Source organism: Erpetoichthys calabaricus, chromosome 3 (assembly GCF_900747795.2).
Source record: "Erpetoichthys calabaricus chromosome 3, fErpCal1.3, whole genome shotgun sequence".
Taxonomy (NCBI): Eukaryota; Metazoa; Chordata; class Cladistia; order Polypteriformes; family Polypteridae; genus Erpetoichthys; species Erpetoichthys calabaricus.
Window position 1 is genome coordinate 127,838,624 of NC_041396.2, and position 15,933 is coordinate 127,854,556.

Consider the following 15,933-nt stretch of genomic DNA (forward strand, 5'->3'; position numbering starts at 1 on the left):
ACTTTTAATTGAAAGGCAATCGTTCCATGGGCAAATATAAGAATTATCAGGTGTTAGAATCAAAACACATTTTATACAAAGACATTCAAAAATGATCTTTGGTACATTTAAATCATTTGTCTTACTCGTTTTCCAACAAACTGGTGTGGGCGTGGGGTATAGTTATCAGGAAACAATTTTTCCAGCCTTGGTTCTCTCTCTTCCATCATTCCATGGCAAGAAGTAACAGTGATAAGATCAACATTATGTCCATCTAAAGAGTAGCACAGCAGCTCCCGGTGGTAATAAATTGAATCTGGAGAACTTGGAAAAACATTATTTAAAGATTAGCTCAAATTTAGAATTATAAAATCAAACATTTTACATGCAAGCAGTATCTACATATGATTGTTTATTAAATGTCAGAAACTTGGATCAGTTGTTAAAAATGTTTAATTATTTTTTCGATCATTAACAACCATACACTTTTCACAAAATGTGAATCTGAAAGCAAATCCACTAATTCCTTAAAAACACAACATACAATCAATAATAAAAAATCATGTTTTCTGCTTTGGAAAGCATATAAATTCTCTCAGTAAACAGTTCTTAAAACATCATGGTTGAGTTTCTACTTTAGACATATTTCTGACACTTGTAGACTTCTTAGGCATAGCCCTTCTCAAGAGGTTTACTTACCTTGGCAGTGACATTCATGTTTCTGGTGACTGTTCTTATGAAGTCCGTAGATGGATTGGGAGAGCATGGGGTGAGGGGTCATGAGGTCACTGGAAAGGGGTGTTTAATGCTCCCGATTTCTAAGCAACAGGACAAAGGTCCAAGTCTTTAGAGTCCAGGTGCTTCCTGTCTTGCTATATGGTTGTGAGACATGGATGCTATCCAGTAACCCGAGACGAAAACTGGACTCATTCAGCACTATGTCTCTTCGGAGAATCATTGGGTACCACTGGTTTGACTTTGTGTCGAATGAGCGGTTGCTCACGGAGTCCCGAATCAGGCACATTACCTGCATTGTGAGGGGGCGTCAGTTACGGCACTATGGCCATGTGGTGTGATTTCCCCGAGGATGATCCGGCTTGCAGGATCCTCATTGTTGAGGACCTGAGTGGATGGACCAGGCCAAGGGGATGACCACGTAACACCTCGCTGCGGGGAGATAGAGACTCTTTTCTGGAGAGTGGAACCAGACCGTGTGTCTGCTTGGGGGGTTGCAACCAGGATCTCGAGCTGTTTCGTCGTGTGGTGGTTATGGCAACGTGCTGTCCCAGTGCATGCTCCCCAACCTGACCTGACATTTCTACATTGTTTCAGTATTTTTTTTAATTCACTGCTCTTTATTACCAAAATGTTCACTTTTTAAGATGTTAAAGACAATATATAACTTTGTCGGTATACCTGCTGGGGGTCAGTAGAGTTGACTCTGCAAACTTCTGATCCAACCGTAGCAACATGTCCTGACACTCAGTATATGAAAAAGGATAGCAGAAAGCAAAATATGTTGTAGCTCCTCTGGCCTCTACAAAACGATGAGTAAAGGACAAAATAAACTGGTTCTCAATTACCTGAAAAAAAAAAAAAAGAAAGGACTGATCTACCAAAGTATACCAAATTAACCAGTGCCAAGTATTTAATGAGATTATTGATAGGCCAAGAATTATAGTTGTCATTTTTGCTTCCTAAATGAACTTTCATTTTAAGTTGTTGAGTCAAATCAACAGATTTTAGAAAATGTTTCTGACTGACCATCTCTAATTTGGGCGCAAAAGTTTGTTACATGTTAACATTTGGCTCATACCTGGTAATAAAAGTTGGAAATACTCATTTTTTACTGAAAATGTGTTCAGTTCTGTCTACTTCAGTTTAACATCAAAATTGGGTCAATCCACATAAAATCATCACAGGCCTCCCAACTGACCATCTCTTATATACGTCATACTTGATGAAAATAGTGCTACTGTATCCAATAACTAGTGTGCAAACTTTTAGACTTCCGTGTTCATTCGTTTCTGATATGGAAACTTTCAAAAGTGGCCCTAATTTTACTGCAAAAACCGTAAGGCATAACTTTTAAACTGTTAATGCCAAAAGCATGAAATTTTCTCAGAATGCTATTAAATTAGATTCCTTTAACATCTAATATAGTTAATCCACAGATGTGTATTTGCCAATTCATGGCTAGCTGAAAATTGTATTAAAAATATATCACTGGAAAACAGCAAGGTTTAATTAGTAAATGCACAAAATGACAAGTAATCTGTGAACACACAACATTTATGTTTTAATAACTGTCTTTTAGAAAGTTTATAGCTGTTGCTTCTACTGGCCAGTCAAATATGATTGCTGATGTTAGCCAAGCCCTGTTACTCTGCTGTATATGCCCACGGGGCTGATGTCAGTAGCTGCAAATGTTTCATATACCAACAGACGTAAAGAATATTAATTAGTATTTCCTTTGTCACAGCTGCATATATAGTATACCTTGTGAATTGTGAATTTCCCATTGGGATTAATAAAGTATCTATCTATCTATCTATCTATCTACCATCTATCTATCTACCTGATATACATAAAAAATGGTTTCATTGTTAGTGTCATCCCCAATGGGGGAAATAAAAACATTGATGATTTAGATAAAAAGTACATACATGAATTGAGTTATACATTTTATATATCAAGTAGTATGCCCCTGTACTTTGCATTTCTCTATGTAGTAAATCATGCCATGTTTGATACCTTAGTAAATATACAGTGTCCTCCATAATGTTTGGGACAAAGACACATTTTTCCTTGATTTGCCCCTCTGCTCCATAGTTTAAAATTATAAATCAAACAATTCGGTAGTGGTTAAAGTGCACATTGTAGAATTTAATTTAAGGGTATTTGCATACAATTTGGTCACATCACATAGAAATTACAACAATTTTTATACATGGTCCCCTCATTTAAGAGCATCAAGGAAATCAAGGAAAAATATGTCTTTGTCCAAAACATTACAGAGGGCACTGTAATTTGGTTCAAGATGTCAACTTCATATTTTGTGCGTGGTGTTGTTCAAGTCTTTTGTGGTCTCATCTCCTGTGATGGCTGAATTTTTAAAATTTATTGTTGATTATTAATGTTGCCCTTTTATGAATGAATTTTATATTGTCATAGTTTACTTATATTGACTATTTAAAATGTATCCAAGTCCTTACTAAAATGTTAATACAACACCTGCTACCTTAGAAAGGGAAAAAAAATAATTAAAATCATCAACCATCCTTCATAGTCGCCTTTCTCCTTCATCTGTTTTGGCAAATGGTACAGGAACACTAACATTTGCAATAGCAGATTCAGAGAAAGTTTCTACTCACCGGCCATAAGGTTACTCAACAACCACTTCTGCAAAAAATTACACACTCTTGTATACATTACACATTGCACAAGTACTCAGTACTATCTAATCAGACAATTATATGAAAAAAACAACGTAAAAAAAAAAAAAAGCACAGAATTCAAAATATAGTATGATGTAGCATAGGCAACCCACAGATTTGTATTGCCTTTTCTATAATACACTGTATGTCTGCCCAGTTCATGAACAAGTGTTATCCTTTTCTGTTATACTATAAAAGCATTTAGTGCCATTGAGAATTTAAACTGAATTTAAACCTAGCCCACAGGACTATCCATCATGCAAATTCATGCAAATGTTTAACTTGAAGATTGCTTTTAAATTAAGTACATGAGGAACGGGAGGGCATTCTTAAAGATCATTTTCACAACATTATTGTGTTATTAATGTGGATTAAAAAAAGAACATAAAGAAGTAAAAAAAAAAAATTAATAAAAAAGAGGAAATGACTTAGATTTTTTTACATGGCGTATGTAAATCTTAGAATAAGATTTGAACAAAGTGTTGATTACTGTATTAGTACAAAAAATGTGCAGCTTATCTGGCTGAGCTACTGTAAGTCAAGAGAGCATTAGCTTATGGTTAGCAAACACTTAAAATTAAGTCAACGGTGGTGGAAAAAGCATTGCTCTTAAAAAATAGAATGATGTTTGTTTTTCACTTCACCCTAGCAGCTGAATTAGTCATAAACAAATCACAACAGGTATGCTCCAAAACCTTCAAGTGCATATATAGTCACTAGTCAGTATACAGATTGATAACACTGTGACAACTGTATATAAACTTGAAGGCTTTGTTGTTTAACATTTTTACAGCTGAGATTTATACTTGCTGAGGAAGCTTCCCAGTTTCCTTTTCCAAACCTCACCATTGGTTGATTTGTGCACCAGCTTGGGTCCTCTGACAAGAAGTGTTAAATTATGAGGAATACCATTTAGAAAAAAAAAAGACAGATAAAAATATCCTGCAAAGCATAAATACTTTCCTTATTCAAATGAAATGACAAGGTTTTCTTTCTTTAAAGATAATGTTTTATGTTAATTTTTTCATATCTGAGAAATATTATATAGGATCAGGCAAGAAATATTTGCACAACACACATTTATTTATCCACTGATTGATTAATCGGCTGTATTATTTGTCATGTGAGTATGCATCCTTGTTTTTTGTTTCTACGGCTGTATGCACCTGAATTTCTCATTAATTAAGTTCATCTAATCTATTAAATCCTTCATATACACGAGTAGGCATGACCACTTTCAAATGTCTTTTCTCGCATGGCTTCTAACAGTAAACAACAATTGGTGCTCATCTCAGTTGAAGACTGGAACACTTGCCTATACTAGTATGTAAGAGGTAACGTTATTTGAGTGTATGTTTTCTCATTTTTTCTTCTGTTGGAAATGTGCTCTGTTTAAAATTATAGGTGATTCTGCTCTCAGCCATATCATAGTCTTTGTAAGACATGCACTTTCTCTGTTTCTCAGTTATATTCACACAGATACTTTGCTCCAAATAGTGATTTTGTTCCAAAGCAGTAACAGTGGAAGTTCTCCACTTTTTTTTCCTTTGTACATAAGTTGATGGAAAATGTAATACTTTAGATGTAGCGTATCAAGCAAAAATTAGATACATCAAGATATGCCGAAAAGATGCATTGAATACTACTAAGTAGACTATACATAGGCCATAAATGAAAATGAAAAGCACACTGATTAGCACCGTTTCATCATTTGACCTTCTAAATCCTCAAAGGTGTGCAAGTAAGATTGACTAGTAGTTACAATTTAACCCTACATTAGTGAATGTGGATGTGTGTATCAGCGCCTTCTCAAAGGACTGGTGACCTGTGCAAAGCTGGTTCCTGCCTTGCACCCAGTACTGGGACTTATTCAGAACTTAAGATATTAAATTAGGTAAAGCATATTTGAGAATATACTGTACATATAGAATGCATGTGCATTAAACGTTATTGGTTTACTATTACCTTTTCTATTAACAGTTCATTTTTGCACTATTGTGAATGACTGGAATAAAAAAAAAAGTTTAATTTCAAATAATGGAGGTTTGTTGTTTTTTCAATGAAAGCAGTGCTTTATGAATGAATATGGGTGTTAGCATGTGAGGGTAAACATATCCTGTGATGGACTAGAACTTTACTTTCTGCTTGATGCTCCTGGGATATATATACTTTGCCCCCTTTGCAACCAATCTTACACTATGTCCAGACAACAAAAGAGTGAACGGGAGAAAAAAATATGTTAGTTGAAATACTACTGAAGTCATTCCTAATTGATGTTGTTGTAACAATTAAATACACAACAACAACATTGTAAAAATGCCTCGTCTGAATCTCACAATAGGTCTCATGGTAACCTGGGACAAAACATGAAAAAAAGATGCTTCAGTTTACAAAATACAGTAGGTCCATTCTTCAAGGCAATAATTTTATTGTATATTACTGTGACAATATTGCTCTAAGCAGCTTTAGATAAGTGTTTCATTTAGTATTGATTAACTTCCTTATTTACATTTAAACTCCACCTACGCTAGCAGCCGTGAGCAGATGAACAAACCAGTTATGTGGCAAACTAATGTATATTATGATGGTGAAGAAGTAAGTTTAACTTAAAAAACAGAAAACTACTTCTGACAGGCTCAGTTTTATACAGTATATATAAACAGACTCCCCAAACCTTATTAATCTTGGCAAGTATTTCTCTTTATCAATCCTACATATACGATTTAGCAAATTGTACTATGAAAATTCAACAGACTGAACATATAGTGGGAGAAAGAAGCATTGAACGCGTTAACATTTTTTTTTTCAGTAAATAGGCAAGGCAAGGTACCTGCTGAAATCTATAAGTAGTTAGAAAGTAAAACTCCTATCTGTGCAAATTGATATCAGCTGGGTTATACATATTAATGGGCTATAAAAAAAGTGTTTTGCTACCAAGGTGTCACACAAGAAACATCTCATGACAGGTAAAAGTAAAGAGCTCTCCTAAAACTTTCTCAACCCGATTGTTGCAAACTATATCAATGGAACTGGTTACAGATGTATTTCAAAACTTCTGAATCTTCTAGTAAGCACAACTGGAAACGGAAGGAACACCACTCCACCATCAACCAGCCACGAACAGAAGCTCCTCGCAAGATTTCTGACCAGGGAGTCAGAAGGATAGTCAGAAGAGTAGCACAAGAGCCAAAAAAGATGTTGAGGTAGCAACTACAACTGTTTCAAAGAAAATAGGCAATGCACTCCACCGGCATGGCCTATATGCACACTCACAAGACTCAATTACTGAAAAAAAAGCATGTTAAAGCTTTTTTAAAGTTTGCTACACAACATTTCCACAAGCCTATGAAATACTGAGAGAATGTAGTCTGGTAAGACAAGACCAAAGTTGAACTTTTTGGTTGTCATAATATACACCATGTTTGGAGGAGAAATGGTACTGCACATCACCAGAAAAAACACTATACTAACAGTGAAGTTTAGAGGTGAAGGCATCATGGTATGGGGCGGTTTCTCATCTCAGGGTACTGACAGACTTCATGTAATTGAAGGAACGATGAATGGAGCCATGTACCGAGAGATTCTTGAAATGAATCAGTTGCCATCCACCAGGATGATGAGGATGAGATGTGGGTGGACCTTCCAGCAGGACAACGATCCAAAACATGCAGCATAGGAAACTCTTAGTTGGTTTCAGAGAAAGAAAATCAAGGTCTTAGAATGGCCCAGTCAATCACCTGCCTTAAATCCAATTGAACATTTGAAGAAAGAACTAAAAATCAGGGTTTACAAGAAAGTCCCCTGAATCTTCAGGATTTAAAGACAATCACTTAAGAAGAATGGGTCAAAATCACACTAGAGCACTGCAGGCAATTGGTTTCTTCATACAGGAAGCTTCTTGAAGCAGTCATTACAAATAAAGGCTCCTCCACTAAGTACTAAATTACACATACATTTATTATGTTGCACATTTTTTATATTTATAGATTTCTTGAGTTAATACCAATGTCTTGTGAGAATTTCATGTTAACAACCTCATTAGAAACATCTATTATAAAAAAAAAAATCTTGGAAGGAGACGATACGTGATCTTCACAGAAGACAAATGGAGGTCCTGCGAGAGACACTTTAACGTCACGAGAGAAAAGGCAGGGAGACAAAAGGACAGCTGCTGTAGAGGCTTTTAATGATTGACATGCAGCACAACAAGCAGAACACGCAGCTCGGCAGCAGCAGCAGAAAGACAGCAGCTGATCAGACCGCACTTCCTTAGTGTGCGTTTAGCCCCCAATCCCCTCCCCATAATCTCAACACACGTGGCTGAGGCATAAAGCGGCTGGGGCGTAGCACGCCCACAGCGGGGGGTCAGGGAGGGGGTGGGTGAGCCCCACTGTATATGAAGGCATGACTAATAATAACTTCCTTATATGCAATCTTTGTACACCTAATATTTTTAAAGATGCTAATCTAGAGAAACAAAAAAGGTTCTTGTTTTTGTGAAATCATAGGAGCTGCAGTAAAAAAAGCTTTTAGTTTTTATTTGTGTGGTACTTTGATATTTGCAAATCATTGGTGGTTTTCACTTTTTCAGCTCTTAAGAAGAGCAACAAAACATTAAGTTTTTTGTATCATGTTTAATAAAAAATTTGATTAAAAAAGCATATTAAATGCAGTGTTTTGGTTATATAGTTTTCACCAGGAAAGTGTCAGAACAGAAATGATATTAGATACACAAAAAGAACAAAACCAGAGGATATGGAAAAGTAAAACTTTAGTCAATCAGTGCAAAAGAAGGTGTGATAAAATTTGGAGGATAAAATTGGAACCTTTTATTTTTCTTTGATCATTGTGCTTGAAATCCAATTTAAACAGGACAGAAACAGAATTGCATAACACACAGCGAGGTTTATAAACCTCAAGGTTCAAAACTATCAACGAGCCATCTTCCTGTTTCACCCTTACAGAATGAATTTCTTATAGAGTTTCTCTGATAGTAAATAATGCTTTTTAATAAAAGACATCAAATTACTGATATTGACAAGACACCAACATTATCAATAATGATGCGCTTGCTATTGATGCAAATACTGCATAACTATGATATTTTGGTGTGAAGTTACAACTGCATTAGCTGCTACCTGAAATATTTTCCACTCAAATTCATTCTATAAGACAATATTTTTAATAATTTAACATTTTATACTACGTGAAACTGAAAATCTTCTAATTAGTCATTTTCATGTTTGCTGATCTTCAATCCATGTGATACTTACATTTTTGTCCTACTCTGTCCATATTCTAAAGGCATCATCCTGCTCATTTAGGTACAGGAACAGTTTCAACTCCATTCTGCAAAGTACTATTGTCAGGTTCTGCAAGTTCTGTAGGATTCCCTCCAAAATGCACACCTCTGAGTGTCAAAAAGTATTGTGTAAATTCAGTTAGAACTTGGTCACAAATTATTATGATATTGTTGAATGACCAGACATGTGTATAGTGTTCTGCGGATATATTTTTGAGGTCACTTTGCACTTTATGGTATTTATTATTTATTATAAATTATATGATGATTGCCATACAATTCCAAAAAAGAGATGGTAACCATCGAGAAAAAACCGTGGCCAATACTGAAATTAATTTAACTTAATTAGGATATTCAAACCAAAGAAATCAAAAATACAAAAAGGATTAAATTGGCAAGTAAATGTTTTAAAAAGTGGCACTTTGAATCCAGCTAGGGGAAGGTTTGTGTACTGTTTTTTGTGTTACCTGCTAGGTGTGGTGCAGTTGTCAAGCAGTGTGGAAATATAGTTTTCAGTCCTTCCAAAGCTAGTGAATCTCTGCCTCTGCCTCCAGATACACAATTTAGAGTGGTGTTCCTACCATAGTGAAGCATGCCCGCAACATCAATCTCTGTAAAAGCTTTCTTGCCTGGACCTCCCAGAAGGATAAAACTATTCACTTTGCTTTCAAGAATAGTGATTACACAATTGTCCTTTCACTGAACTATCATGCACTCCTTGCCAACTTCATATCACTGCTGTATTCTGGACTGCAAATAAGTATAAGAATATCGACTCTATAATAGATGATGTTTTCATTGTGTTATATACAGTATATATGTGATGATGGGTGTATTGGCATTGTATAGTTTTGAACAATTATTTATTAAGTTACATTTATTTTAGGGGCAGGTCTATGGTTGTTCTCTGTTTGGATGGGTGAAATTTGGAAGATCTAATTTGGGCTTAAAATAGACTTTACAACTCTTGACTCAAACAAAATAAATTATTGTCGCTCTGGAGGAGAAGGGGTCATATGAATCTGGGCTTTCCTGTGGTATTTAGCACCAGGAGTGAGATACAAATGGAAAAGATACAGAATCATAATGGTAAAAACATACAGTAATTTTAGAACAAAAGGGAAGAATGAACTTTCAGTAGGGGGAAAAACACAAAGATGCAATGTAAACACAAAAGGTCAAAATGTAAAAAATAAATAAAATTTCAAATAGGACAAAAATATTAAAAAGGATAGCTAAGCTACTCCAAAAATCCTACATACAATATCTGAATACAGAAATGAAATTCTAAAGCCCACTAACTGAAAACACAAAATTTTTATAGACCATAGACAAAGACAGCAAACACAGTATAACAAGTTTAATGCCACTCTGTCAGAATGAATGACTGAACAACCTTTCTATATAGTCTACTAGATGCTGCAAAGAAGGCCAAATATAGTACATTTAGCTTGTAGTCTAATCAGGAGCCTCACCAATCCTCCATCAAAAACAATTCAGCAATTAACATAAAGAATGTACAACAAAACAAAAAAATTAAATAACAAAAATAAGACTAGGTCTTTTTTCCCATATTTTCTTGGCCCACACTGAACCATGACAAAGCAGATGCTTCATTAAAGTGGATATGCCCAATTTATGATTTAGTGCATGTAAGCATTTAATAAAAAGGTAAAGCACCAATTGATAGCTGGTGTCCTCTCCTCAATTACAACTAAACAATTATAAACCATATACAGGTGCTGGTCATAAAATTAGAATATCATGACAAAGTTGATTTATTTCAGTAACTCCATTCAAAAAGTGAAACTTGTATATTAGATTCATTCATTACACACAGACTGATGTATTTCAAACGTTTATTTCTTTTAATGTCAATGATTATAACTGGCAACTAATGAAAGTCCCAAATTCAGTTTCTCAGAAAATTAGAATATCAATTAAGACCAATGCAAAAAAAGGATTTTTAGAAATGTTGGCCAACTGAAAGGTATGAACATGAAGTATGAGCATGTACAGCACTCAATATTTAGTTGGGGCTCCTTTGGCCTGGATTACTGCAGTAATGTGGCGTGGCATGGAGTCGATAAGTCTGTGGCACTGCTCAGGTGTTATGAGAGCTCATGTTGCTCTGATAGTGGCCTTCAGCTCTTCTGAATTGTTGGGTCTGGCGTATTGCATCTTCCTCTTCACAATGTTTGCTGGCCAATCAAGAACAGGGATACCATGGTCCTTAAACCAGGTACTGGTAGCTTTGGCACTGTGTGCAGGTGCCAGGTCCTGTTAGAAAATGAAATCTTCATCTCCATAAAGTTTGTCAGCAGCAAGAAGCATGAAGTGCTCTAAAACTTCCAGGTAGACTGCTGCGTTGACCTTGAACCTCAGAAAACACCATGGGCCAACACCAGCAGATGACATGGCACCCCAAACCATCACTGACTGTGGAAACTTTACACTGGACCTCACGCAACGTGGATTCTGTGCCTCTCCTCTCTTCCTCCAGACTCTGGGACCTTGATTTCCAAAGGAAATGCAAATTTACTTTCATCAGAGAACATAACTTTGGACCACTCAGCAGCAGTCCAAAGGAGAGACGCTTCTGACGCTGTCTCTTGTTCAAGAGTGGCTTGACACAAGGAATCCGACAGCTGAAACCCATGTCTTGCATATGTCTGTGTGTGGTGGTTCTTGAAGCACTGACTCCAGCTGCAGTCCACTCTTTGTGAATCTCCTCCACATTTTTGAATGGGGTTTGTTTCACAATCCTCTCCAGGGTGCGGTTATCCCTATTGCTTGTACACTTTTTTCTACCACATCTTGTTCTTCCCTTCACCTCTCTATTAATGTGCTTGGACAAAGAGCTCTGTGAACAGCCAGCCTCTTTAGCAATGACCTTCTGTGTCTTGCCCTCCTTGTGCAAGGTGTCAATGGTCGTCTTTTGGACAACTGTCAAGTCAGTAGTCTTCCCCATGATTGTGTAGCCTACAGAACTAGACTGAGAGACCATTTAAAGGCTTTTGCAGGTGTTTTGAGTTAATTAGCTGATTAGAGTGTGGGACCAGGTGTCTTCAATATTGAACCTTTTCACAAGATTCTAATTTTCCAAGATACTGAATTTGGGACTTTCATTAGTTTGTCAGTTATAATCATCAAAATTAAAAGAAATAAACATTTGATTAAACATCAGTCTGTGTGTAATGAATGGAATTACTGAAATAAATCAACTTTGTCATGATATTCTAATTTTATGACCAGCACCTGTATTTGCTCCTCCTCAACCACCAACACCTTAACATTATTTGTGTTAAAAAAATGCTTTAGTTGCCTCACATTTTTATGCAATCGTTTTGTTCACCCCACTGAATTAAAGCTGAAAGTCTGCACTTCAACTGCATCTGAGTTGTTTCATTTCAAATTCATTGTGGTAATGTACAGAACCAAATTTAGAAAAAAGTTGTCTCTGTCCAAATATTTATGGACCTAACTGTATACTCAGGCAGTAAAATGACACAACGAGTAGCATAGCTGCCTCACTGCTCAAGGTATTACTATGTGAACCTTAGCTTGGTCAATGTCTGTAAGGTTTTTTTCTTCAGGTACTCTGGTGTTCCTCTCATATATGGAAAATGCTTTTAGGTTGACTGCTAACTATAAAATATGAACAATGTGTGAACAATTCAACTGGAACTCACACTCTGTTGGTTCATGCCTTGTATCCATTGCTGGAGACTAAGCTGCTAATTCCCCACAACTCTAAAACTGGATAAGCGAGTTATGTAAATGGATGAAAGGGTGAATAGTAATACGCACACATTATTAATGCAAATTTCTTAACCCAGCCACAGCAGATGCATAAACCAGTGTGTTTCTTTGTGCCGGTCCCAAGCCTGGATAAATGGGGAGGGTTACATCAGGAAGGGCTTCCGGTATAAAATTTTGCCAAATCAATATGCGGACAACAATACAAATTTCCATACCAGATCAGTCGAACCCCAGGTTAACAATGACCGTCACCAGTACTGTTAGTCAACAGGGTGCTGGCGGAAATTGGGCTACTGTTGGCCGAAGAAGGAGAAGAAGAGGGGGGAGACGTGTCCGGAGGCAGGAGGAGAGAAGGAAGGTAAAGAGGTTGGAACTGAGGGTAGGAACTTTTAATGTTGGCAGAATGAGGCAGTAAGGGGGAGAGAGTTAGCAGATGTAAGGGGGAGAGAGTTAGCAGATATGAAGGAGAGAAGGAAGATTGATATATTGTGTGTGCAGGAGATTAAATGGAAGGGGAGTAAGGCCAGGTGGATCGGAGGTGGATTCAAATTGTTCTATCATGATGTGGATAGGAGGAGAAATTGAGTAGGGGTTATTCTGAAGGAACAGTATGTCAAGAGTATTCTGGAGGTGAAAAGAGCAGTGGTGGCTCATAGCTAAAATTAGTGGGGGTGCTGCTCCAGAAAATTTTTAGCCTTTGTTTTAAAATTGTGTAAAAGGAAACAAACATGTATAAAAAGAAAATGTATTCAGAAACTGAAATGAAAAATGAATCAAATAGAATAGCTGGAAGCAGGATAATAATCTAATTCTACACTTTATCACATTCATGAATATGGTACTGTACACGGTTTTTAAGCACAACACATGTGGAGTAAAAAAAAAACAAAAAAACACTACCTTCCACCAGCACACCAGGGTTGGCACTGCGGGAGCAACAGTGCTCTTTTTCTCCCTCGCAGCCTTACAAGCAGCTTCCTATGTGCGCATGCGCACAACAGCCACACACCACGCCACTGGAACCGTAAAGCGCACAGTTCCATACATAGATTTTTGTATCTTTTTCATAAACTGGGGGATGGCTACTGACACTAAGCTTAAGGATTATATATTGTACAAGTATAAAGAAAAAATTAAAGAAAAAAGGACTCATTATATTAAATGTTATCGATAATATCAAGTGGAAATAGGGGGTGCTGCAGTTCCACAGTGCCTATACGCGAGCCGCCACTGGAAAAGAGTGTCAGACAGAGTAATGATTATAAAGCTGGAAATTGGAGGTGTGATGATGAATGTTGTTAGTGTAAATGCCCCACAAGTTGGGTGTGCAATGGATGAGAAACAAGATTTTTGGAGTGAGTTGGATGAAGAGATGAACAGTGTACCCAAGAGACAGAAAGTGGTGATTGGAGTAGATTTCAATGGACATGTTGGTGAAGGGAACAGAGGAGACGAGGAGGTGATGGGTAGGTATGGTGTCAAGGAGAGGAATGAAGAAGGTCAGAGGATAGTGGATTTTGCCAAAAGGATGGACATGGCTGTGGTGAATACGTATTTTAAGAAGTGAGAGGAACATAGGACAATGTACAAGAGTGGAGGAAGATGCACACAGGGAGATTACATCCTATGCAGAAGAGTCAATCTGAAGAAGGGAGAAAAGTACCTGTACCGACTGGCTAGAGAGAGGGACCAAGCTGGGAAAGATGTGCAGCAGATTAGGGTAATAAAGGATAAAGATGGAAACGTACTCACAAGCGAGGAGAGTGTGTTGAGCAGATGGAAAGAGTACTTTGAGAGGCTGATGAATGAAGAGAACTAGAGAGAGAAGAGGTTGGATGATGTGGAGATAGTGACTCAGGAAGTGCAACAGATTAACAAGGAGGAAGTAAGGACAGCTATGAAGAGGATGAAGAATGGAAAAGCTGTTGGTCCAGATGACATACCTGTGGAAGCATGGAGGTGTTTAGGAGAGATGGCAGTGGAGTTTTTAACTAGATTGTTTAATGGAATCTTGGAAAGTGAGAGGATGCCTGAAGAGTGGAGAAGAAGTGTACTGGTGCAGATATTTAAGAATAAGGAGGATGTGCAGGACTGTGGTAACTACAGGGGGATAAAATTGATGAGCCACAGCATGAAGTTATGGGAAAGAGTAGTGGAAGCTAGGTTAAGAAGTGAGGTGATGATTAGTGAGCAGCAGTATGATGTCATGCCAAGAATGAGCACCACAGATGCGATGCTTGCTCAGAGGCTGTTGATGGAGAAGTACAGAGAAGGCCAGAAGGAGTTGCATTGTATCTTTGTGGACCTGGAGAAAGCATATGACAGGGTGCCTCGAGAGGAATTGTGGTATTGTATGAGGAAGTCAGGAGTGGCAGAGAAGTATGTAAGAGCTGTACAGGATATGTACGAGGAAAGTGTGACTGTGGTGAGGCCTGTGGTAGGAGTGACGGATGCATTCAAGGTGGAGGTGGGATTACATCATGGATCGTCTCTGAGCCCTTTCTTATTTGCAATGGTGATGGATAGGTTGACAGACGAGATTAGATAGAAGTCCCCGTGGACTATGATGTCTGCTGATGACATTGTGATCTGTAGCGATAGTAGGGAGCAGGTTGAGGAGACCCTGGAGAGGTGGAGATTTGCTCTAGAGAGGAGGGGAATGAAGGTCAGTAGGAACAAGACAGAATATTTGTGTGTAAATGAGAGGGAGGTCAGTGGAATGGTGAGGATGCAAGGAGTAGAGTTGGCGAAGATGGATGAGTTTAAACACTTGGGATCAAAAGTACAGAGTAATGGGGATTGTGGAAGATTGGTGAAAAAGAGAGTGCAGGCAGGGTGGAATGGGTGGAGAAGAGTGCCAGGAGTGATTTGTGACAGACGGATATTAGCAAGAGTGAAAGGGAAGGTCTACAGGACGGTAATGAGGCCAGCTATGTTATATGGGTTGGAGACTGTGGCACTGACCAGAAAGTAGGAGACCGAGCTGGAGGTAGCAGAATTAAAGAGGCTAAAAGACGGCTTGGACTCTGGAACCAATCTCCTTGAGAGGGGCTGGACTCTCTACCACTCTGGAGTTGCCCCCGGTGAGAGACGCCGAGCGGGTGTGGGTATACTTATTGCCCCCCGACTTGGAGCCTGTTCATTGGGGTTTACCCCGGTAGACGAGAGGGTAGCCTCCCTCCGCCTTCGGGTGGGGGGATGGGTCCTAACTGTTGTTTGTGCGTATGTGCCGAACAGCAGTTCGGAGTACCCACCCTTTTTGGAGTCCCTGGAGGGTGTGCTAGAGGGCAACCCATCTGGGGACTCCCTCGTACTGCTGGGAGTAGGGCTGCACGATTAATCTTTTTTTTCTCATGATAACGATATTTATGACCCACGATCAGTTAATAAATATCGTCGCGATTTTACAGTATAAAGACCAAACTGTTTTTTATGGGCTGAGTTTACGGATTG

General features: G+C 38.0%; 1 protein-coding gene across 2 annotated transcripts in view; it reads right to left on the reverse strand.

Annotated features, from left to right (window-relative positions):
* agbl5 (AGBL carboxypeptidase 5) overlaps positions 1 to 15,933 on the reverse strand; it is a 149,997-nt gene that overhangs the window by 114,267 nt on the left and 19,797 nt on the right. For both annotated transcript variants that reach the window (XM_051925008.1, XM_028797353.2), the window contains exons 5-6: positions 1,396 to 1,562; positions 126 to 303 (exon numbers count right to left, since the gene is read on the reverse strand). In XM_051925008.1, the coding sequence (XP_051780968.1) occupies positions 126 to 303; positions 1,396 to 1,562 (345 nt within the window). The remainder of the gene's footprint in view (positions 1 to 125; positions 304 to 1,395; positions 1,563 to 15,933) is intronic.